The following is a 23,818-nucleotide window of genomic DNA, read 5'->3' on the forward strand; positions in this document are numbered from 1 at the left end:
AAAAAGACAAGAAATAAATATTTGTGAGGATGTGCTGAAAAAAGAAACCTTTTGCCCTGTTGGTGGGATTGTATATTGGTGTATCCCGGTTATAAAACAGTATGGAGGCTCCTCGAAATAGTAAAAATATTACTACTACATGATTCAGTAATCCCCCTTCTGGGTATATATCCAAAGGAAATGAGAACAGGGTTGTGAGGAAATAATATGCTCTCTCATGTTATAACAGCATTGTTCCCAATAGCCAGTACTACACAGAAACAACCTAAGTTTCTGTCAGTGGATGAATGGATGGAGATGTGGAATGTGTTTCAGCCGTAAGGAGGAAGGACATCCCGCTATCTGTGACAGCCTGAATGGACCTTGAAGGCATTATGCTCGTTGAAAAGAGTCAGATAAAGACATAGACTATATGATATCCAGTATGTGTGGAATCCTAACAGGAAAAGAAAGGTCGAACTCCTAAAAACAAAGAGAAGAAAATTTGTTGTCAAGGGCTAGGTTGTGGGGGAAACAGAGAGAGGTTGCTAAAAGTGTTTAAGCTTTTAGCTATAAGATTAAAAGGTCTGAGTATTTAATATACAGAAGTGGGCAAAAGTAGGTTTACAGTTTTGAGTACACAATTTTACTAATTATTGTATTATTTATTATTACGAACCTATGTTTTGCCCACCTGTGTATAACATTGTGACTATAGTGGATAACTGCTTTATGTAATTCACGTTTCTTAAGAGAGTCGAACTTAAGTGTTCTCACCGACACCTCCCCTCCCCTCCCCACCAAAAGCTCTACCACGGGTGTCCAACTTTCGGCACATGGGCCACATACATCCCAGGATGGCTATGAATGAGGCTCAACACAAAATCGTAAATTTACTTAAAACATTATGAGATATTTTTTTGTGATTACATGTTGCAATGTATTTACTGTGTGGCCCAAGACAACTTTTCTTCTAGTGTGGTCCACAGACACCAAAAGGTTGGACACCCCTGCTAGCTGGTGTGGCTCAGTTGGTTGGAGAGCCCTCCTGTAAACTGTAAGGTCACGGGTTTGATTCCCGTCAGAGCACATGCCAAGGTTGCAGGTTCAGTTCCTAGTTGGCACGTGTACAAATGGCAGCCAGTCATTGTTTCTCTCTCACATCGATGTTTCTCTCCCTCTCTTTCTCCCTCTCAATAAGCATGTCCTCAGTGAGGTTTTTAAAAAAAAAACCCGAAAAAGAAAAATGAAAAGAAAATTTGTGAAATGTGATGTTTTAACTACATGGGGGAATCCTTTCACAATATGTATGTATATCTTCTCACTATATACACCTCGGTGTCTTTCAATCTTATTTGTGAATTATACCTCAGTAGAGCTGAAGGAAAAAAAACAATGATGAACAGAATAATGCCTTGATAGGAAACTCCCTAGTAAGATATGATCATAGAACAGATCAAACCTCCATTTTAAAATGCATTATCAGTAATTGACACACCAGTGTTAACGTGTCAAAAGCCAATATGAATTAAAATTAGAAAACTCAGAAATGAGATGACAGAATCTTGGAAAGTATAAATAAAAGACAGGTCATTTCAAAGAAGATAGCTAAGCCAGCAGGAGCACAAAAGTGAATAAACAGAAAAGATCTTTAAAATAGAGTTTGAAAAGGAAGAAAAATGTAAAGACCAACAAGAATGTGAAAAGATAAAAAGGATTTGAGAGTCACAAATAAGGAAGATGGGCAAACAGGAAACGGCACAGATGGAAGGCTTTTAGGAAGATAACCAAAGCACGGGAACGGAACAAATCGGAAAAACTGTAATTCTCGAAAAGTCTCTTAAAAGAAGATTTGAAAACTACAGAGAGAAAGAGAACACTGTGTGCCTGAGAACATAAGCCAGAGCAAAAAGCATCAAGATCTATTCTAATAAAATTACTCTGTAGAAAGAGAAAATACATCTCGGGGCCTCTAAATAAGGTAAATGACTTGAAAAGGAAACTAGGTTAGTATCAGACTTTCTCCCAGCAACACTCCCTGTCAGTATTAAATGGAATTAGTGTTTTTATAGTACTACAAGTAAGAAAATGTAAGCCAATGATTTTTATCCAGCAAAACTGACTTTCTCAATATTAAGCAATAGACAATATTATCAACATGTAACAAGTCAAAAAATCCTAGACTCAGTCCTCAAAATGTACTAGTGACTGAGCTTTAGACAACCAAATGATGAGTGAGATATCAAAAGAAGCCTTGATGAAGAGCATTAAAAATATAAGTTCTTTTTAAAAATTTTTTAATTTTTAAAAATTTTATTGATTATGCTATTATAGTTTTCCTAATTTTCCCCCTTTTGTCCCCCCTCTACCGTGTACCTTCCAGCCCTCTGGCATTCCCCCGCCCTTAGTTCATGTCCATGGGTTGTACATATAAGTTTTTTGAGTTCTCTGTTTCCTATACCATTTTTGATCTCTCCCCATCTATTTAATATTTACCAATTATGCCTCTTCTTCCCTGTACCTTTTCCCCACTATTCCTCCCTGTCCCCACTGAAAACCCTCCATGTGATCTCCGTTTCTCTGATTCTGTTCCTGTTCTAGTTGTTTGCTTAATTTTTGTTTTCATTGTTTTTCTTTCTTTTATTTTTTTAGGTTCATTTGTTGATAGTTGTGAGTTTGTTATCATTTTACTGTTTATATTTTTGATCTTCCTTTTCTTAGATAATTCCCTTTAACATTTCATATAATAATGGCTTGGTGATGATGAACTCCTTTAACTTGACCTTCTCTGGGAAGCACTTTATCTGCCCTTCCACTCTAAATGATAGATTTGCTGATAAGAGTAATCTTGGATGTAGGTCCTTGCCTTTCATGACTTCAAATATTTCTTTCCAGCCCCTTCTTGCCTGTAAGGTTTCTTTTGATAAATCAGCTGATAGTCTTACGGGCACTCCTTTGTCGGTAACTCTTTGCTTTCCTTTTGCTGCTTTTAAGATTGTCTCTTTGCCTTTAATCTTGGATAACTTAATGATGATGTGCCTTGGTGTGTTCCTGTTTGGGTCCAACTTCTTTGGGACTCTCTGGGCTTCCTGGACTTCCTGAAAGTCTAATTCTTTTGCCAGATTGGGGAAGTTTTCCTTTATTACTTATTCAAATAAGTTCTCAACTTCTAGCTGTTCTTCTCCTTCTGGCACCCCTATAATTTGGATATTGGAACGTTTCAGGTTGTCCTAGAGAGATTCCTCGGCCTCTCTTCATTTTTTTGGATTCTTGTTTCTTCATTCTGTTCTGGATGAATGTTTATTTCTTCCTTTTGTTCCAAATCATTGCTTTGAGTCCTGGTTTCCTTCCTGTCACTGTTGGTTCCCTGAATATTTTTCTTTATTTCATTCTGGGTACCTTTCGTTTGTTCTTTCATTTTTCGACCAAGCTTGATCAGTTCTGTGAGCATTTTGATTACCAGGGCTTTAAATTCTCCATCACATAGGTTGGCTATATCCTCCTTGCTTAGCTCTCTTTCTGAGGTTTTGCTCTGTTCTTTCATTTTGGCCCTATTTCTTTGCTTGGGGCCCCTGATAAGCTGTAAGGGGGCAGGGCCTTCGGTATTCTAGGCAGGGCAAACCTCCTTGCTGCGCTGAGGCGCTGCCTTGGTTTCTCTCTCTCCGCCACCTTACCAGTCTGGTTGTTCTGTTTGTTTCTTTAATTCCGTAGTTGTTGGAGTTCCATGCAGTTTGATTGTCTGGCACTTCTGGTTGTTTATTGATTTTAGATTGGCTGTTTTTCTCCTTTTGGTTGTGCGAGGAAGCGAAGGTTTTCTACCTACGCCTCCATCTTGGCCAGAACTCAAAGATGTGATTTCTTATATTATGAAAACTAAAGTATGGTTAAAACTGAGAGTGTATAATACATAATGAGTATATGTTCAGATAACATAGATAAAGTACCACTATAAAAGTTAAAGTGAGAATACAAGAACTACATGCAAAAAATGTGTTAAATTCTATAGTAACTACATTGCTGTGTAAGTATTAATTACTGTTTGTTCAGAGTTTTTTTGGTAAGTGAGTAATTATCGGATATATTAATTCTGCTGCCCTTGCCCATGCAGGATTAACATGAGACATATTGAAATGTAACATGAGTGTATATCAGCAGATCTGGACGTACAAGTCCAGATATCCCAGGTCCTTCAACAGATCAACTGTAAAAAGTCATGAGGGAACCTGTAGATTAAAAGAGACTGAAAAGGTAGTGGAGGGAGGAATGAATAAGCAAAGTACAGAGGATTTTTAGGGCAGTGAAAATACTCTTTGATGCTATAATGATGGATTTATTTATTCATTCGTCTAAATTCATAGAATGTGCAGCACCAAGAGTGATACCTAAGGTAATCTATGGACTTTGGGTAATTATGATGGGACAGAATAGGTTCTCAAGTTGTAACAAAAGTGCCACTCTGGTGGGGATGTTGATAAGGGTGAAGACTGTACATGTTTGGGGTCTGAGGATATGTGGGAAATTTCTTTACCTTCTCCTCAATTTTGCTGTGAAATTAAAACTGCTCTTAAAAAAAGGCCTTAACAGAAGAGAGAGACTTAAAATACATAGCAAATGAAAGAAACAGGTGGCTGAGACTAAATTGTTTTTCTGCGGATGCACACTCGGGTAATAAAACTATCAAGAAAGGTAAGGTAGTGACTACTATAAAGTCAAAATAATGGTTACTGTTGTGGGGAGGGAGGGACGTGGGCAGGGTCCGTGAAAGGCCTTCTGATGTTCTTGGCAACATTCTTTCTTGATCTCGGTGAAGGTTACAGGGTTTGCCCTATAGTAACTCATTAAGTTATATATTCATCTTGTTTGACTTTTTTTCTGTATTTGCTTTATTTTGTAGTAAGAATCTAAAGATAAGTTACCTGTGTGCTTTTCAGCAGCTAGAGTAAAATGAGTTACCAGCAAACACAATTGGAAAGGTGGAAACTTAATTAAGAGTTCTTTTCAAGAGAAGGTGTTCATCATATTAAATTTAAGAAGAATTTTTCATGTGGAATCATTAGTGTTATATTGGGTATTTGCAATTTTTGTGTGTGTGTGAATTTCATATTACTTTTTCATGTTGATCTTTGTTTAAAATTGGGGGGCTTAATTTAGTAAAGGTAATTCTACAAAGCTACTGTTACTAAAAAATGCTGATCTTGCCCTTAAAATAAGGATCGATCTTAGAATACCCAGGGAAGATATAAACTCTATATCCCTTAAATGGTCTTTCTTTAAACATTACCATTTTAACTTTTGTGTTTGATAAGAGCATGTAACAGGGCACAGTACCACACTTATTAGATATTTAGTAAGTGTGTCTCACATGGTACTCTTTATTATAGAATAATAATTTGTGCTGTTCTTTATGAATACAGTACTTTCGATCATTTGTCAGCAAGGCGTGAGCTTTTTGTCCACTCTTCCAGTAGTAATGGACTTGTCCTTAAACTTCCACACTTTCTGAATTCGTTTTGAGATGAATACCAGTGCATTTGCCAAAATGCCATTCAAACAGTTTAAGTATACAAACTGGTCTTGGAAGGGGTAAGCTAATGGATCAGCTGTTGGCCTTACAGAACAATACCCATAATCTTAGATATGTTAAATTCTCCAAAGAAATCTAGGAAAAGCTGTATAGTTGCTGTTTTAAGCCTTTTTTTTTCTTAATTGAAAACTCACATGAACTATACAATTTCCATGATGAACTTCAAAGATTCATTTCTGCCCCATTTCCTTAAGAAAGAAACAACAGGAATTTATAGTATATACTTAATTATTCTATATTTGTATATCTTGTTCCAAACAATCTTTCATATAAGCTATGGAAGATAGTTTAAGTGTATCAATTGTTTGTTTCTGGGCACAGATAATTCAAGGCTCTCATATGCATTTCCTAACGTGAATTAATTGTGCCTCCTAAACACTATCCCTGCAGAAAGTACATGACTTTTAAGACTCTCGTGTGTTTTGTGAGATAAAATAGAGACTTTTTCTCCATTTGCAACAGGGGGAAAACTACAGTATTTATCTTTTAAGAAAAAAATTATCGATGTATTGTGAGGATGGCAGTTTCCTTAAACTAGTCTATAGACTCAACACAGTTTCAACAAAGACTCCCAAAGGAAGTATTGTGGGTATACGTAAAAAAAAAATTAAAATAATTCATTTTGTAAGATGACAAAAACATATGACAGCTTTCTGTGTGATTGCAAGACACACCATAAGGTTGGAATAATTAAAGCAGTGAGGTACCAAATCTAAGAGTAGACAGAGCTCAGTGGGACAGAATAGAGCTCAGAAATACAGCGCACGTATATGACTAGTTGACTTCAACCTAAGTCTCAAGGCTGTACATCTACTCTTTTAACCTGTCTTCACAGACACTGAAGAAAAATAATTAACTTTAAAAACTAGGAGGAATATATAAAAGCCCTCTGTGGAAAATTCTAATTCCTAATAACGAAAGTCAGGTTCTCAAGTTCAGGTTATTGAAGAACACTTTTTCAGTGTAATTCAGCAACAATAGGAAATGTGACAGAATGGTGGAGGCAAGTCGAGAAAGATGGACAGAAGCCAGATCATAGAAAGTCTGATGTCCTAAGATAAGCCATTTGAATTTCATCTTGAAAAGTATTAGGAGTCATTTCAGGTAGTAAGTTGACATGGTTAGATTTGTCTTTTAGAAATACCATTTTGGTAGTTGTGCATACAATGGTTTAAAGATTATTTTACCTTCTTAAATCTTCCAGTGCATCATCATTGTGCTCAGGAAAAAGTACAAAATCTTTTATTGTGACTTATATGCTCTAATTTCTTTACCTAATTTTAGACATGTTCTGACCACGTTTACCCTTTGTGTACTATGTCCCAGTCCCAATGAACCACTTGTGGCTCTCTGAAGGCATCTAGGATGATTCCTAGGTTTCTGCTTTCAATGGTTGGTTAGATGGAAGTGTCATTCATTGAGATAGGAAATTTAGAAAAAAGGGATAGATTCCCTTCCCTCCCTCCCTCCCTTCCTTCCTTCCTTCCAACATAGGAAAAGAATGTTTGCATTTGAGTTGTTTACAGAAAACAGTGGTGATAAAGTCTAGAGATCTTTGAATTTATGAGCCTGCAGCTCAGCAGAGCACTTTCAGAGGACTATATAGATGTATAGTTATTAGCAAGTTAATGGTTTTGAAGCCATGTACTGTAAACGGGGATTTTACATCAGTGCTAGAGACTTAGGAAGAGATACGAACCACATACCAGAAACCTTGATGAATTCTCCAGGGTTTGAGATTGAAGGACATCCCAATCTGACTAAGCTGTTGCATCATCACCCATCCTTGTTTGCCTGGGTTCCAGAAACCCCTCATGTTGGTCACCTACTGAGTTTGTGAAAAAGAAGCAACTTGAAGAGATTTACCCAAATCAGCTACAATAACCACAACTCCAGGTATGATGGCTGGAGGTGAGGATGATGAGGAGGAGGTGGGATAGGGTAGAAGGTAGGCCTCATCTAGATTCTTTAGCATCTCTGGGAAATACACCAGACACTGAAGGACACACATGTTACAGCAGCCATGCTTGACATGATTGAGCATGTTAGACAAAGATCAGAGGTGTAGTTAAAGCCAACTATGTGTGAATGAGCACAGTGGTGCCAGAGAACAAGCAGGCCCACTCTAGCAGCATACTTCTTGGTGCTGCCAGAAATGTGCAAAGAAACACGTGAATGTGCTGCTGTTATCACTAGCTTCCGATCCCCCCGTTCCCTGTGATTTGGTTCTGAAATAAAGTGAAACTGTAATACATTGAAAATTTATTCACTTTCCTTCTTCTGGATCTGAAAGCTTGGACCAGGAATTTGCAGGCTGTAAAAGAATTGATCTCAACTTCCAACAAAGTACAAACCTCCCACTGAAACACAAGATGATAGGAAAAAAAATAACAGCACATGAGAAGATACAACAATTCAAATGGATGACCCATATTAAGGAGTCAGAACAGATATCTTCCGGTAATTTCTTGTAAGGTAGAGGAGAAAAAAATTATCAAGGTTCAAAAGGACACATGTATGAAAAGCGTAAGTAGTATGAAAGAGTACATTCAAGATCAGTAAAAACAATAAAACAATGTTAATAACATGATGTTCAATTCAAAACACAGTGTAAGCACTGAGAACCAGATAGATGACCAAAAAGCCCCAGTGAAATGGAAGATAACCATACAATTGTCCCACAATTTGGAGAAACAGAGATGAAAACAGTGGAGGAAAAGATTTGAGACATGGAGGTTGATCAGAAGTTGTTCGTATGTTGCTGCAAAAGGAAGACATTCTTAATATGCAAGGAGTCAAAATGTATCTTTTACTTTGCTCTCTCTTAAAAACTTAATTAATATACTTCAGAAGACTAATAGAGATAACTGAGACTAAAGCTCCAGAGTGGGAAAGGCAGATAATTAAATATTTGTGAAGAATAAAATCAGTTAAATAAGGAGTTAAATCTGGTAATTGCTTTTAATATGCTTTTAAAAATTAATGCAACTGTGAGATATTTTGGAATAGAACATAAAAATGAAAGCACATAATATCTAAAATCCTAGGTTTTATCATAAAAAACGAGAACTGGTAGTGGGATGGTTAGATAAGAAAGAAGGGCAGGCACGTGTTAAACCATGTTAACTTCTTACTGTACACATGGGGTGTCAGTAAATACTGTCTTATTTATGACGTTGATAATCTTAAAATAGGATGTTACATGGTTTTAAAATGTAAAGGTTATTAAAATTTTAATAAGTTTGTATATCCTATTAGTCCCTACAGACATAGAAAGAGCGTATAAATTTAGTCTAGTAGGAAAGTCCATGATAAAGGGGAGAGGTAAAGTGTAAGGAAGAAAAAAAAAAAAGAGAAGTTGAAGAAAAGTGTAAGATCAAGCAGTTATGCTCTTAAATATAAATATAATAAATCTGAATGTTGAACAATATTTTTTAACTGCCCTATTGTGAAAGATTTTTTAAGTTGTAACTTTTTACTCATATAAACATTGTTGGAATAAAGAGGAGCTTGTGCGAATCTACATCTTTGATTACATCTTTAGAATCACTAGAAGTATGATTATATATCAAGGTGCATAGAAATTTTAAAGCCAGTCTTTGTTTTATGGAATAATCTTACTAATTTCCACTGCCATACACACACAGCATATGTCTGCATATCTTATCTACCATTTTTAAAATATTAAGTTAAATTAAGAAAAGATAACAATCTATTTTGGAATTTTAAAGTATATTTTACTTGTATTAATTGCATTGTTTCCTTACTAGTGAGAGCATTTTTCATAGTGTATAGTAGATTCTTATTATTTGTGGTAGTTAATTCTATAAAGATGTTGCATACACTGAAATAGTGAAAAGTGAGCCATTGCTCTCAGGTGAAATACAGAAATTAGGTTCCTGGTAACTGTGGTCAAAACATTTTTATTAACTGATTATTATATAACCTTTTAATGTATGAAGTCTGTCCAGAAATGTACTATGAAAAAGAGACATTTATTGAAGAAGATAAAAGATACAAGACACATTGTACAAAGGACAATGACAGACACCTCAGTCCCCTTCTAAGTAGGCACCTTGTAACCTCACACAGTTCTCCCAGTTCCCGTCAGCTGCCATATGATATTTTCCTGAATCTCATCAACAGCCTAAACTCTCCTCCCTTACAAAGGTGATGTTAGTTTGGGGGAAGGCCAGAAGTCACAGGCACCAAATCTGGGCTGTAACGGGTCTGAGTCGCCTGGGTGATTTGATGTTTCACCAAAAAACTGCACGAGACGTGATGCATGAGTGGGCACGTTGTGATGAAGCTGCCAATCGCCAGTTGCCAATAGTTGTGGCCTTCTGAATCATTCTAATAGATTCTGTGAGGGAGTGTTCAAGCTTAACACAAAATCTGATGCGGATTCGTTGCTTTACTTGCTCAGTCATTGTGAGTATGACGGCTACACAGTACACAAGCTCGCTCCGTGTCGTCTCCTGCCCCCACTGACTATACAGTGGAGTCATTGTTCACGCATACACATTCCTTAACTGTTTTAAAAACAGTGCCTTAACTATTTTAAAAACAGAAACCATTTGATGTTTGGGAATTGCTTGTATTTTATATACACATGTACATGTTCTACACCTACCTGTAATGAAGGACTAGAAAGGTATTTCCATTTTTTCATCTCATTATTCCTTATATAATCATGAGAAAATAATTACTTTGGAAAAAAGTGAATACCAGATTTTGCTGAAATGGTTTTGGTCTGCTGCTGTCTTGCCTCTACTCCAGATATATTAACTTTACTTCTGTCTGACCTGCCTATAATTTTCTTGAACACAGTGTAGCTCAGCCTTTCTTTACATGAGGCTTAGATGTTTAAGACGTTATTTACATTATTTGAGTCATAACGTTTTAAAATTGGATTATTCATCTTACTATTGAGTTGTAAGAGTTTTAATGTATTGTGGATACAGTTTCTTCATGGGATATGGGTTAGAAATACTTTCTCTCAATCTGTAGATTGTGGTTTCATTTTCTTGTTGGTGTGCTTTAAAGTACAAAAATTTTCGATTTTAATAAAATTCACTCTGTCAGTTTTTTTGTTAAAAGTGTTTTGGATGCCCTAAGAAATCTTCCAAAGTTATGAAGATTTATGCCTATTTTCTTCTAAGAGTTTTGTTGTTTTAACTCTTACATTTAGTTCTGGATCCATTTTGTGTATGGTGTCTTCTACTCTTTTGTTAAATACAGTTGTAAGTTCTTGGCTATTTTTTATGGTGTTATGAATGAGTTATTTAATTAATTACAATTTTTATACTTTTTAAAAGATTCCACATATAGGTGAGATCATACAGTATTTGCCTTACTCTTTTCAGACTTCTTTCATTTATTATAATGCCCTTGAGGTTCATCCAAGTTGTTGCAGATGACAGAACATCCTCGTTTTGTGGCTAAATAGTACTCCTTCATGTATATATACATTACATTTTCATTATCTGTTCATCTCTCCATGGACACGTAGGTTGTTTCCATGTCTTGGCTATTGTAAATAATGCTGTAGCGAATGGGGGTGCAAATGTCTCTTTGACATGGTGATTTTGTTTCATTGAGATATATACCCAGAAGTGGAATTGCTGGAATTTTAATTTTTTTGTGGAGCCTCCACACTGTTTTCGGTACTGTTTGTACTAATTTACATTCCCATCAGGGGTGCACAAGGGTTCTCTTTTCTCTACATCCTCACTAGCTTTTGTTATTTTTTGTCTTTTTCATGATAGCTATTCTAATGGGCACAATGTGATATCTCATTGTGGTTGTGATTTGCATTTCCGTAGTGATTAGTGATTGTGAGCGCCATTCATGTGCCTGTTGGCACTTTGAATATCTTCTTTGGAAAAATGTCTATTCAGGTACATTGCCCATTTCTTAGTTGGATTATTATTTATTTATTTTTCCTATTGAGTTATATGAGTTTATTGTATATTTTGGATATTAACCCCTTATTAAATATATGATTTTAAAATATTTTCTCCTATTTCATAGGTTGCCTTTTCATTTTTTTGACCATTTCCTTTTGCTGTGCAGAAGCTTTTTAGTTTGACATAGTCCCACGTGTTTATTTTTATTTGTTGCTTATGCTTTAGGTGTCATATCCAAAATCTTTGTCAATTCTCATGTCAAGGAGCTATTCCCCGTGTGTTTTCTTTTAGGAGTTTTATAGTTCCAGGTCTTACATTTAAGCATTCAATCCATTTTGAGTTAATTTTTATAAGTGGTATGAGGTAAGGGTCTAATTTCATTTTTTTTTTTAACCTTTGAATAGCTACTATTCCCAATACCACTTATTCAAGAGACTGTCTTTTCTCCATTCTTGGCTCCCTTGTCAAATATTAGTTGACTGTATACATTTTTGTACCTTTCATGGCTAGTTATATAGAAATGTAATTTATTTCTGTATATTGATCTTGTATCCTGCAAACTTGCTAAATTAATTGGGTCTGGGAGGCTTTTAAAAAAATTCCTTAGTATTTTCTACATATAGAATCATGTCATCTGTGAATAATGACAGTTTTACTTCTCCATTGACGATCTGGATTCCTTCCATATCTATCTATCTATTTACTTTGTTTTTCTTGTATAAAACTAAATGGTGGCCACAGCTAGATTCCTGATGGAGATACTTGGTGAATATGGTCTCTTTCCAGAGGTTGGGAGTAATCCTTGCAGATGACATCAAAGGTAGCTTTGGTGAAGTTTCCTAGAGTGCAACTCCTGGCAAAGGTGTAGCAGTTCTCGAAACCAGCCACCATCAGCATCTTCTTGGCTGCAGAAGGTTGAAGTGCACCAGCGCAGAGCCAGCTACAGGGCCAGTCAGCTTGCAGGGGACTGACCCTTGCCAATATTATTCCCCTGGTAGTTTCACCACTTGGGTCAGTGGAGAGCTTGGCCAGGATGATGGCCCCATGGATAGCAGTGGTTAACTCCTTGGGATACTTAATACCTGTACAGCCCTGTAAATTGTAATCCCGGATGATGACATGCCTTGAACCAGATCCACTGGCCAGCGTGGTCTGCTTTTTCGCCAGAATAACCTTTAGAATCTCATCCTTGAGGCATTCCCCCAGGGGGAAACATTCAATGATCCCAGTTTCCTTGATGGTCAGGGAGAAGAGATAGATCTGCAGGGACTTGATTTTTATGTCCTTGACAGGCGACCCAGGTTGGTAAGGGGCTTTACTCCTCCGCTTTGCCTTTGCCAGCTCTACCGCTTCCGAAGCTGTTGCCCAGGCCTCCTTGGAAGGCTCTGTGGCCTCCCCTTCCAGGGCTTCTCCTCAGCACCCATGTCATTCCCTTTTGGTGTTTTCTTGAAGAAGCTGGATGCCTTCTATTTTTGTTTGATAGTACAGACTGGGTCTTCTGGTACAGTACTGAGTAGAAACCAGCCAAAGTTTCTGATATTTGGGTGAAAGCATTAATTTCTTTTCTCATTGAGCATGATCTTAGCTGTAGCGCTCCGTAAGAGACCTGTTATCGGGTTGAGGAAGTTCCCTTCTATTACTAGTTCTTCACAGTTTTTACCATGATTAAGTATTGGATTTTGTCCAGTGCTTTTTCTTTATTTATTGAGATGATCGTGTAGTTTCGTTTTTTATTTTATGAACATAAGAATTGAATTAATTGGTTTTCGGTTGTTAAACCAATCTTGTGTTCCTGATATAAACCCCACTTGGTATGGTTTAGAGTCCTTTTTAGTTGTACTAAATTCAGTTAAATAACATTCCATTGAGGATTTTTATGTCTTTGTTCATGAGAGATATAGGTCTCTAGTTTATACATTTCTTGTGATTTTTCTGGCTTTGGTATCAATGTATTATTACTGGTTGAGAAGTGTTGTCTCTTCTGTTATCTGGGAAAGTGTGTGATGGGTTGATACTCTTTCTCCTGTAAATACTTGGTAGAAGTCATCAGTGAAGTTACCTGGGCATGGAGATTTCTTTATGGGAAGATTTTAAATTACTATTTCCTTAGTTGTTCTAGGTCTTCAGATTTTTATTTCTTCTTGAGTCGGTTTGGTAATTTATTTCTAAGATTCATCTAAGTTGTATGTTTTGTTGACATTAAGTTGTTCATGGCATCTCTTTATAATCCTTTTAATTTCTGTAAGGTCAACAGTGATATCCTTCTTTTTATTAATAATTTTATTTACAAGTGTCCCAATTTGTGTCTTTTCTCTTTATTTTCTTGGCCTGTCTAGCTAAAGGTTTGCCAAGTTTATGGATCTTCTCATAGAACCCACATTTAACTTTATTGATTTTTTTTCTCTATTGTTTTTCTTTTGTATTTCATGGATTCCTACCCTAATATTTTTATTTTCTTTTTTTATGTTTGCTCTGGATTTAGCTTGCTATTCTTTTTCTAGTTTCTTAAGGTCAAAGCTTAGATTATTCGTGTAAGAGCTATCTTCTTTCTAAAGCAGGCATTCAGGGGTAAATTTATGGAATCTTCCCTGAGCAGTCCTTTGGTGGCATCCCATAAACTTTCCTCGTAAGTTTTTGCACGTTGTATTTTTTTTACTTCAAAATATTTTTAAAATGTTCTTGTGATTTCTTCTTTGACTCATTGCTTATTTAGAAAACATTGAGAAAGTATTTAGAATTTAGAAAATTCTCATTTGTGGAACTCCCAAATTTTTTGTGTAGTCAATTTCTTAATGAATTTCACTGTTATTGGGGAATATACTTTCTATAACCTCGGTCTTTTAAATTAATACTTTTTCTGTGACTTAGCATGTCGTCTTTTCTAGAGAAAGTTACGTGTATAATTGGAAGAATGTGTATTCTCTTGTTGTTGGATGGAGTCTTCTATAGATGCTAGGCTAAAGTGGTTGATAATGTTCAAGTTTCCAGTTCCTTAATGATTTCTGTCTTCTTGTTGTCTTAATGAGAATAGGATGTTGAGTTCTTAGATTGTTATTTTTGGATGGTCTATTTCTTCGGTCCTGTCAGAGATTACTTCACTTGTTTGGACCCTGGTTTTTACATGCATGTATGTTTATAATTCTGTTCTCCTGATGATTTGACCCTTTGTCATAAAATGTGCTTCTTTTCCTCTAGCAATATTTTTTTTCTTAAAGTGGGTTTTGTATTATAGAACCTCTTCATCTCTCTTTTGATTACTGTTTGCTGTACCCTTTTACTTCCAACAAATTTGTATCTTTGAATATAAAGTGTGTCTCTTATAGACAACATAGTTGAATCTTACTAAGAACTGTTACCTTTTATATACAGTTGACTCTTGAACAGCATGGGTCTGAACTGTGCAGGTCCACTTAATACCTGGATTTTTTCTTTTCAGTAAATATACAATTGGCCATCTGTGTTCCCTGGGTTCCGCATCCAACTGCAGCTCAAAAACAGTATTTTTGATCATGGTTACTGGGAATCTGAGGATGCGGAGGGTCGACTATCTGCATTGTTCTATGCCGTTTTTTAAAGGGCATCCTGGAATACCAGCAGACAACCGTAGTTAAGTTTTAGAGCAGTCAGAAGTTCTGTGTGCATTTCAGGTGCTCTGGGGTCCATGTTCCTAATCCCCGTGTTGTTCGGGGGTCAACTCTGTACATATATTAAGGTGTTCAACCTTTTGCCTTTTGATTGGATAGTTATCCATTCACATTTAATGTTACTAATGATATGATTAGGTTAACATCTGACATTTTGATGTTTGTTTTTTATATATCTGTCTTTTTTATTCCTCTGGCTCTTCATTTCTGCCTTTTTTTAAACATTTTATTTATTTTATTTTTAGAGAGAGGAAAATGGAGGGAGAGAGGGAAAGAAGCATCAGTGTGTGGTACTGGGGACCTGGCCTGCAACCCAGGCATGTGCCCTGACTGGGAATTGGACTGGCGACCCTGTGGTTTGCAGCCCGTGCTCAGTCCACTGAGCCACACCAGCCAGGCTCTTTTCTGCCTTTCTTTGTATTGAGTAGCATTTTAATTCCTTTGTTGATTTTGCTTAAACTGTATTTTTGGGATTAAAAAATTTTAGTGATTATTCTAGGGATTGAAATATGTATTTTGTCAAAATCTACTTGATGGGAATATTAAATTAATGCCTGTAAAGTATAGAAATTTTAACTCTAGTATACCTTCATTCCTTCTTCCCCTCTTTGTGCTATTATTGTCCTTTATATTACACTTCTCTTATGACCAGCACAATATTATAATTACTGCTTTATACAATCTTATGTGTTTTTAAAAGGGTTAAAAAAGGAGAAAACATTAGAGTCTTTTATTAATTTACATATTTGCTGTTTCTGGTACTTTGAGTTTTCATGAGGGCTTGAGCTATTTAGTGTCATTTTTCTTGGTCCAATATAGTTCTATTCTCTCCCCTTTCCTTTGTGCTTCAAGTATTTTATTTTTAAAAGAAATCTCTCTTCCTATTTCTTTCTGATTTTTAAAATTCCTCCCTGGTGGTGTAACGTACAACATGATGACTGGAGCACACTGTGTAGGATATATAAGAAAGTTGTAAAGAAAGGTAATCCTGAGTTCTCATCATAAAGAGAAAACATTTTTCTTTTCTTTCAATTTCAGTCTTAATGAGATGATGGCTGTTAGTGTGGTATTTATACAATATGTTGGTCTCCATAGGAGAGATCTGTTTTTTAACTCCTGTTGTTGTGGCGTACTACTGAGGAACCAAGTTTTTATCTTGCTTGCCGCTCTCGTTCTCAGTGCCCAGGACCAGCTCCTCCTTGCAGTAACTTGCATTCCAGGGGGAAAGCGAGAGGCAGGCCTGCTTGCTAACCCCCATCAGAGAGAAGAAAGGTGAAGACTATATACTGCGATCTCCACTTTGAGGAACAAGTTGCCATTGACTGGACAAGCCAGTAAATGACCAAAGAATATGACAGGAGTGTGTGCTAGGCTTTCCAGCTCTGCTTTCTGCTCAGTCTGTTAATTACATCATTTTATTTAAGACACGAAGCTTTATTGAGCATTTCCTGAGTATCTAATAAATAATTCCAGCTGATTTGTACACATACTGTTGTGTGAGACCCTGTTGTGGGGAATATAAATAAGCCAGGGTCTGGTATTTATTTCATTGTAATAAGTTAATCGATTTTAAGAACTTTTTATTGATTTAAATACTACCACATGAAATTTCACTTCACTTGTAAAATGTTACCCCTCTATCAGAAATATTAAAATATTAAAAACATAATTTTTTTATTAAATACCAAGCATAATGCTGAATGCTTTTACATATGGTATTACTATGTAATCTTCACAATAAATCAGTGAGTTTAGGTTGTTATCTTCCCTTTACAGAGGAGGAAAGCGAAGCTTGAAGAAATGACCTAAGTAGTAAGGGTTGGGAACATTTGAACCTAGCTCTATTTGATTTCTTACCAATGTATAAATGCTTTCAGTCAGTGTATGAAATGAGTGTATTTTGTCAGGAGGGAGTTTGTTTTTCCTATTTGTTTAGTCTCATGTTGAATTCACTAGAGTGAATTTGAACTTTTTACTTAATAATATACAAAGAACATAGGCTTCTTCTCCCCCCAAATTTTCAAAGATCCGATTATATAATTTACAGTTTTAAAAAATTGTTAAATGCTGAGTAGGTTTTTTTTATTCTTTATTTTTCAGTTGTGTTACTTTTATTTCTTGGCAGCTTCTCAGAACTCTCTCTTTATGTCTTACCATAAGTAATGTTGGAAGACTTCAGTGTGGAATATGCAGGCCTGTTGAAATTTGGCCTTAAGCTATGATATCATTCATGTAAATGCCGTGATCACTTAAATGAACTTAATAAAAAGTGGAAGAAACCACTTCAGAAATAGACAGTGTGACAGTTCTTTTTGGGAAATGAGAGAGATGAGTAATTTGTTAGGGAAGAGAAAATTAGAAAACTGAGAAGAGAAAATTGTGGTGATGTGGGCTGGCAGAGCAGGTATGAGGTTCTAAAATAGACAGTTTGTTTATTAAACTAGTCACGCTAATCTTGTATTCAGTTTTTAAAAATTTGCCCCAAATGTGAAGTACCTGAGGCTAGGACCATTTCATGTGCAGTAACAGATGCTAATGCTGCTCAGGTGAAAGTTATTTTATTGCTCTGAATTTATTTAACTGGTAGTCTCCTTCAAGGACCTAAAATTGGATTGTCTTCACTAAAATACATGATATTCTTTATTTCTCTTCAGCTTATATTTCCCCTCCCTTCCTCCTTCCCTTTTTTCTTCCCCCCTTGGGCAATTTATGAAAATATTATATTTGATACTGTGAAAATGTCAAAGCATTTATTTTCTTAAATGTTATTTTGGCTCAAAACATTTTTTTGTTCATTATTCAAGAGTATTTACTGCCCTAGGCGGTGTGGCTCAGTTGGCTGGAACGTCCCATAGACCAAAATGTTGTGGGTTTGATTTCCGTTCAGAGTCCCAGTTGTGAGTTGGTTCCCAGGTTGGGGCATGTACGAGAGGCAACTGATCAATGTTTCTCTCTCACGTAGATATCTCTCTCCCTCTTTCTCTCCTTCCCTTTCTTTCTAAAAGGAATGAAAAAGAAATGTCCTAAGGTAAGGATAAAAAAAAAAAGAATATTTACTGATTACATAACTCTCCATGACACTCTGCAAAGTTCTGTGCCTTTAGTACTAATCAGGCTCTCTGCCTTTTCTAACATATAGTGTAGATTGCTTGGGAAATTTTTTGGTGTGCTTTGCCTCATGAACACATTCTGCCAGTGGCAGGACTTCCTTTTTGCTACATGACTTGTGGATGTTAAACCATATAGCAGAAAGCCAGCTCAGGTGATCTTTCGCTGGAGCTAGACTGGGGTTTGCAGAGAAAGCTCCGCCAGAATGCCTGTTTAGCCTCAGGTGTACAATTTTCCTTTCAGTTATCGAAACCATAAGAAATAATGGAAGAAACAACTTCGGCTTCTATGTTCTTCCATATCAAGAAGGGGAAAAACCTATTGCTGATTTAAAACTACTTCCCAGTGCCAACTGTAAACTGTAGGATTTTTCTTTTTGCCTGCCTTTCTCTTTCGAACGAGATGAATTATGTGGAAGGATGGAAGATGTGAGTCCAGAGATGGGAATAGACAGCAGTGCTAATACTTGTCAGGCCTTCTCTCTCTGTTAGTTTCTAGTGAACCTGGGGGTTGCTACCAATTTGGAGACTATTCTGAAATACTTGGTTTGGACACCATGAAAATATATTTGAATTTACTATGTGACTTTTTTTCCACAGGTGTATTTGACCATAAGATACGTTGTACTCAGGATTTGTATGTGTTAATGTGGATTACAAAACCATTTAATGGAGAAGTAAAGTTTTGATGAAAGAGTAAAATTTAGAAACGTTTGAGTTTTTCTCTTTGTGTTAATAGGCAGGCAGTGGTTAAAGGTTCCCTTCCACATCCTTTTGCCTTGACGTTATTTGAGGACACATTGTACTGGACTGACTGGAATACACACTCCATTTTGGCTTGCAACAAGTACACTGGCGAGGGTCTGCGTGAAATCCATTCTAACATCTTCTCTCCCATGGATATACATGCCTTCAGCCAACAGAGGCAGCCAAATGGTAAGTGATCTTGAGTTTTAAATTCCAAGTTGGAATAGCTTTGTAGAACTGTGATGTCTGGCGTTCTTGAGAGGCAGGAGGAGGGAGGGTGTATCCAAAGGTAGCAGGGAGGAATTAAAAAATAGGGAGAACATCAAAATATAATGCAGGTTAAACAACAGCTTAAACTGTTTGTAGCTTGATATCTGTAACTACAGATCACCTCAGCCCCTTGTTTGGTTTAGAGTTACAGAGGTAGAGAAGAAGGAAATAAAACAAGAAATTGAGAGAGCTCATACACAAGTGTATTTCAGTTCATATTATGTCTCTCTAATGTGAGTTTGATGTTTCATATGAGTATGTTTAGAAACAAATTTTTCTCGAATGGACCCTTCTCTTAATCTAACTGATTACCTCAGTTGCTGAATTGAATGCCTACTTAAACTTTTCTGTTCACATCCCATCCCCTTGTTTCTTAGTTTTGCTTTAGTTTTTTCGTCAACCTTTACAATGACTTGGGCCGTGACTGCCGACAACAGTTACTTACAAAGGGGAATAGAATTAGGTTTAAAGGAATTTGAGAATGTTAAGTGTTTGGCACTTGTGAGTAAATAAATGTTTGACATGTGTCTGATTGTATCCCATAGCCAGAAATGAAGGGTTTTTGGATTATACATTGCTTTGTATTAGTTTAGGCAACATAGTCAAATGTCGAATTTGTTATATTGGAATCTTGTGATTATGAGTCCATAAAAATGTTTTTAAATGTATGTGTTACTCTTTTGTAAAAATAAAATGTTCAGTCATTTGTATGAAGTTTTTATTCTCATGGTTAGCCCTTACAAAAGAATTTTCCTGGTTTCTTTTTTTTAATGGCACTTTTAATCCTTTTTCATTTTACTAGTTTGAGAAATTGCAATTATCTCTTACTACTTTCTTTTATCTTTCATATTTTGTTGGTCTATCTTACATTGATCTCTTTCTGCAAATATTATTTAAATCCATTTCTTTTACTAGTTTCTACAAATTTGCTAATTAATCTCTGCTCTTGGTTATCCCTTATTTAATCCATATGCTTATTTTTTCCATGGTAATCTTTCCGAAGTGTGATTTTTCAACATTGGAATTACTTTTCTTGGCTTTCGGTGCCCTGTGCCAGTCTGTTCCCATTCTCCATGCTCATTCAACTTTAGTTCTTATTAGTCAACAGAAATCTTAATCTCCAGTGAGACTGTTTACCTTATTATTTCTGCCAGTGTACGGCCTCCAAGCTTTTATTCATACGATTTCACACTTGAAATGTCCCGTTACCTCTCTTTCCTGTCCTTCAAGATTCCTGTCGTGTCCTACATCTTCGGTGAAGCTTTTTTTGTTTTTTAATCCCTAGTGATTTATTTCCCATTTGACTCTATACTTATTTACACAATCTGTTAGGTGCAAGATAGGATTCATTTTTTTTTTATTGTTTGTTAATTTTGGCATCTGACTAGATTGTAAGCTCTTTGAGGGCAGGGACATCCTGCTTTATTTCTTGTGTATTCCTCTTGGATTCTGAATGCTAAGTAAATTTTACTGATTAATTCCCTTCCTTGCAGATGGTCTAGTAGTGAAGCACCTGGATGACATTTGGTAATAATTTGGCTTATCACAGTTGTTCATGTCATGGTTGTTAACCTTTGTGTACGTAGAGTGAGGAAGATCATCTGGAATCATTGGTATTGATCAGTGTGATTTATATTTGACAGCTGCAAACCCATGTGGAATTGATAACGGGGGTTGTTCCCACTTGTGTCTGATGTCTCCAGTCAAGCCTTTTTATCAGTGCGCTTGCCCAACCGGAGTCAAACTCCTGGAGGATGGGAAGACTTGCAAAGATGGTAAGAATATGGTCTTCAAGAAGGAAAAATTTTAAATAGCAATTGCGATTCTTTATGATTTATTTTATTTCTTGATAACATTTTCTATAGGTCATAGTGCTTTGGGAGACTTGGTACTTAATCTTGGTATTCATAATTGGTTATAAAACAGGAGTGTTTTGTGAGTGTTGGCCTCTTGAAAACTTTTAAAAATTATTTTAGTATTTTTAACATACTATTTTTGAAAAGAATTAGGTGCTATTTCTTTTCTCTGTCAACTCTCTTAGTCATTTATATCACAGTTGAGTCCTGTGAAAATGAATATTCTGTAAGGAATATGTTTTTAACAGTAGATGTAGAGAACACTTGTACATAAAGAACCTTTGTGCAAGGAAAAGATGTTCATTAAACTTTTAACTATAAAGACTATCATAGGGTTGAGCATATTTTCTGAAAAATAGTTGAACAATTTTTTAATTGCCTTTTAATGGCAGGGAAGAGCTTTCAGAAGAAGAAAAAAAATTTCATATTGTACTGTTTAAAGCAACCTCTCCCTGTACTTAGCAACTACACTACCTCTTCTCCTTGCTTTGTTAATTCTCTGTGGCAGCGATTTTCAGCTGTTGTGTTACGGCATACTGGTGTGCCATAAGAATTTTAAAATGTGCAGTACCTGACTGTTGAGTCAGGGACACGGACCTTTTCTCTCTTCGATTATCAGATTGAATAATGACAACAGCGAACACAACAATAGCCATCTGGTGTGAATGAATCAAAATGATACCTATTTTATTGTCAGATCGGCACAATATTTTTTGATGTGATGCAGAATTTTAGTAATTAGTTTATGTGTGCCATGAGATGAAAAAGGTTGAAAATTGCTGTTCCAAAGAGAGGGTTATGTTTGAGAAGTATACTGATGAGGGCATTTCAGGGGGCTTTTGCTTTGGGAGAACACCAGTTCTTTCTTTTTCCTGTTAATGAGAATGTTCTTTATTCTTACCCCTGTGGATCACCATCTGGTTCTCTAGCCACCAGCAAGACCTGGTAAGAAAATTGTTATATTTAGCAGTGGCTTCTTTATCTAACTCTGAAAAGCAGAAGCCTTTATTTCAGAGTTGGTTAGAAAGTTCCTGGCAAGGGGGTCAGGAAGTCGGAGAGATGGAATTGAGCTGGTGTCCAGGATATTTGTCATGACTTGGCATTGATAAATTATCCTCATAGCTAAAGGTGAAGCTGGCTGACTCTTGTCAGACGGTTTCCATGGCAAACAATAATTTGGTTTCAATTTAAAACAAAAGGTTTTTGTTATGTTCCTTATTTTGTTTAAAAATATGTAGCCTGGCTTTAAAACAGGGCTTTTTTTGTTTGTTTGCTTTTTTAGCGGTAGTGGTCTATCTACTCTCTCACAGCATGCAAATGGAATTCATATATATATTTGATGTGTAGTAGCCTTAAGTTAACTAGTCTATTTTGATCACCTTGCTCAAATTAACAACTTCACTTTCTGTGACTTCTTTGTTTGCAAAGTTTTGGGCTGGCTCCTTTTGGTAGTTACAGCAGAGGCAGTAAATTTTATGGTTGGTGCCTGCTGTGGCATTTCGGGCTATATTTTCTCCAAGATAGAATTCATTTACAGTTAATTCTAGATGCAGAAACTGATGTTGAGAACTTTACTCTTCCCAGTTTTTTCCAACTATAATTCCAGATTGATAATTGAAGTTTAATGCCAGTATTTTTCCTTTGTATTCATTTCTTTAGTTGGGAATCTTTCTTCACTTCTTCAGATGTCAATTTTCTTACTATCTTGTATTAGCTTTTGTAATTAGATAACTTTTTGCTAGTTATTTTTGCTTAAACATTACAAAACAAAACAAAAAAGATTGAGCTTAATATTCTCAGTCTCAGCTATGTTTTTATTGAATACTAATTTGAGTTTAAAATATTTCATAAATCTGATTTGAAACTCAGTGAAATAAAATTTTGAAAGTACTTTCTAATGAAAATAATAATTATTAGCTAAGGGTTATTGGGTACTTTTATGTTCAGTACATTCCTGAGTCCTCGCAGCAACCCTGTGAGATACGAAGAAACTAGACTTAGAGAGATTAGGCGTTTTGCCTAAATTTATATAGCTACTTAAATCCAGTTCTGGCAGATCCACAACTCTTACTTTCAACCACTGTGTTAACATTTATCTGATTTCCCTCTCTGTGCTGCTGCTTTTCCTTCTCCATAGCCTCCTGTGTTGTAATTCTCTGCCAGACATTATCTTATAGTAGACATTATCTTTGTCCCAGCAGCTTTACTGAGATGTAATTTACATACCATAAAATTCATCCATTTCAAGTGTACAAGTCAATGATTTTTAGTAAATTTACAGATTTGTGCAACCATCACAGTCCAGTTTTAGAACATCCTCATCAATCACAAAAGGTCCTTGCCCTAGATTTCCTTACCTTTGTAAAAACATACCTCTTGAACAAAGGACCTATATTTTGTCTCCTTCCTCCTTTAATATTCAGCTACTTAGTGTTTTAGTCATTACTTATCGTTCATTATACCATTAAGTAGCTGTTTTATTTCCAGTGGCTATATAATGAATGAAATGATATAATGAATGAAATGAGAGAGGGAATCAAAACTTGATTTGGGGAGCTCAGATATTAAAGAGTTTCACCTCATAATCAAGCTATTCCTAGTTCACTGTATTACTGTCCGTTTTCACCTTAAATAGAACCTAGTACCCTTTTATACTCATTTACTTTTCAATTCCTGAAGCAGTTCTGTATCTTTTTTAGAGTGACTAAATTTTGCCTGTGGG

General features: G+C 36.0%; 1 protein-coding gene across 1 annotated transcript in view; it reads left to right on the plus strand.

Annotated features, from left to right (window-relative positions):
* LRP6 (LDL receptor related protein 6) overlaps positions 1 to 23,818 on the plus strand; it is a 144,415-nt gene that overhangs the window by 58,641 nt on the left and 61,956 nt on the right. The window contains exons 4-5 of the mRNA XM_024575799.4: positions 18,963 to 19,159; positions 20,884 to 21,015. Of these exons, the coding sequence (XP_024431567.1) occupies positions 18,963 to 19,159; positions 20,884 to 21,015 (329 nt within the window). The remainder of the gene's footprint in view (positions 1 to 18,962; positions 19,160 to 20,883; positions 21,016 to 23,818) is intronic.

The sequence above is a fragment of the Desmodus rotundus genome, chromosome 3 (assembly GCF_022682495.2).
Source record: "Desmodus rotundus isolate HL8 chromosome 3, HLdesRot8A.1, whole genome shotgun sequence".
Classification (NCBI taxonomy): Eukaryota; Metazoa; Chordata; class Mammalia; order Chiroptera; family Phyllostomidae; genus Desmodus; species Desmodus rotundus.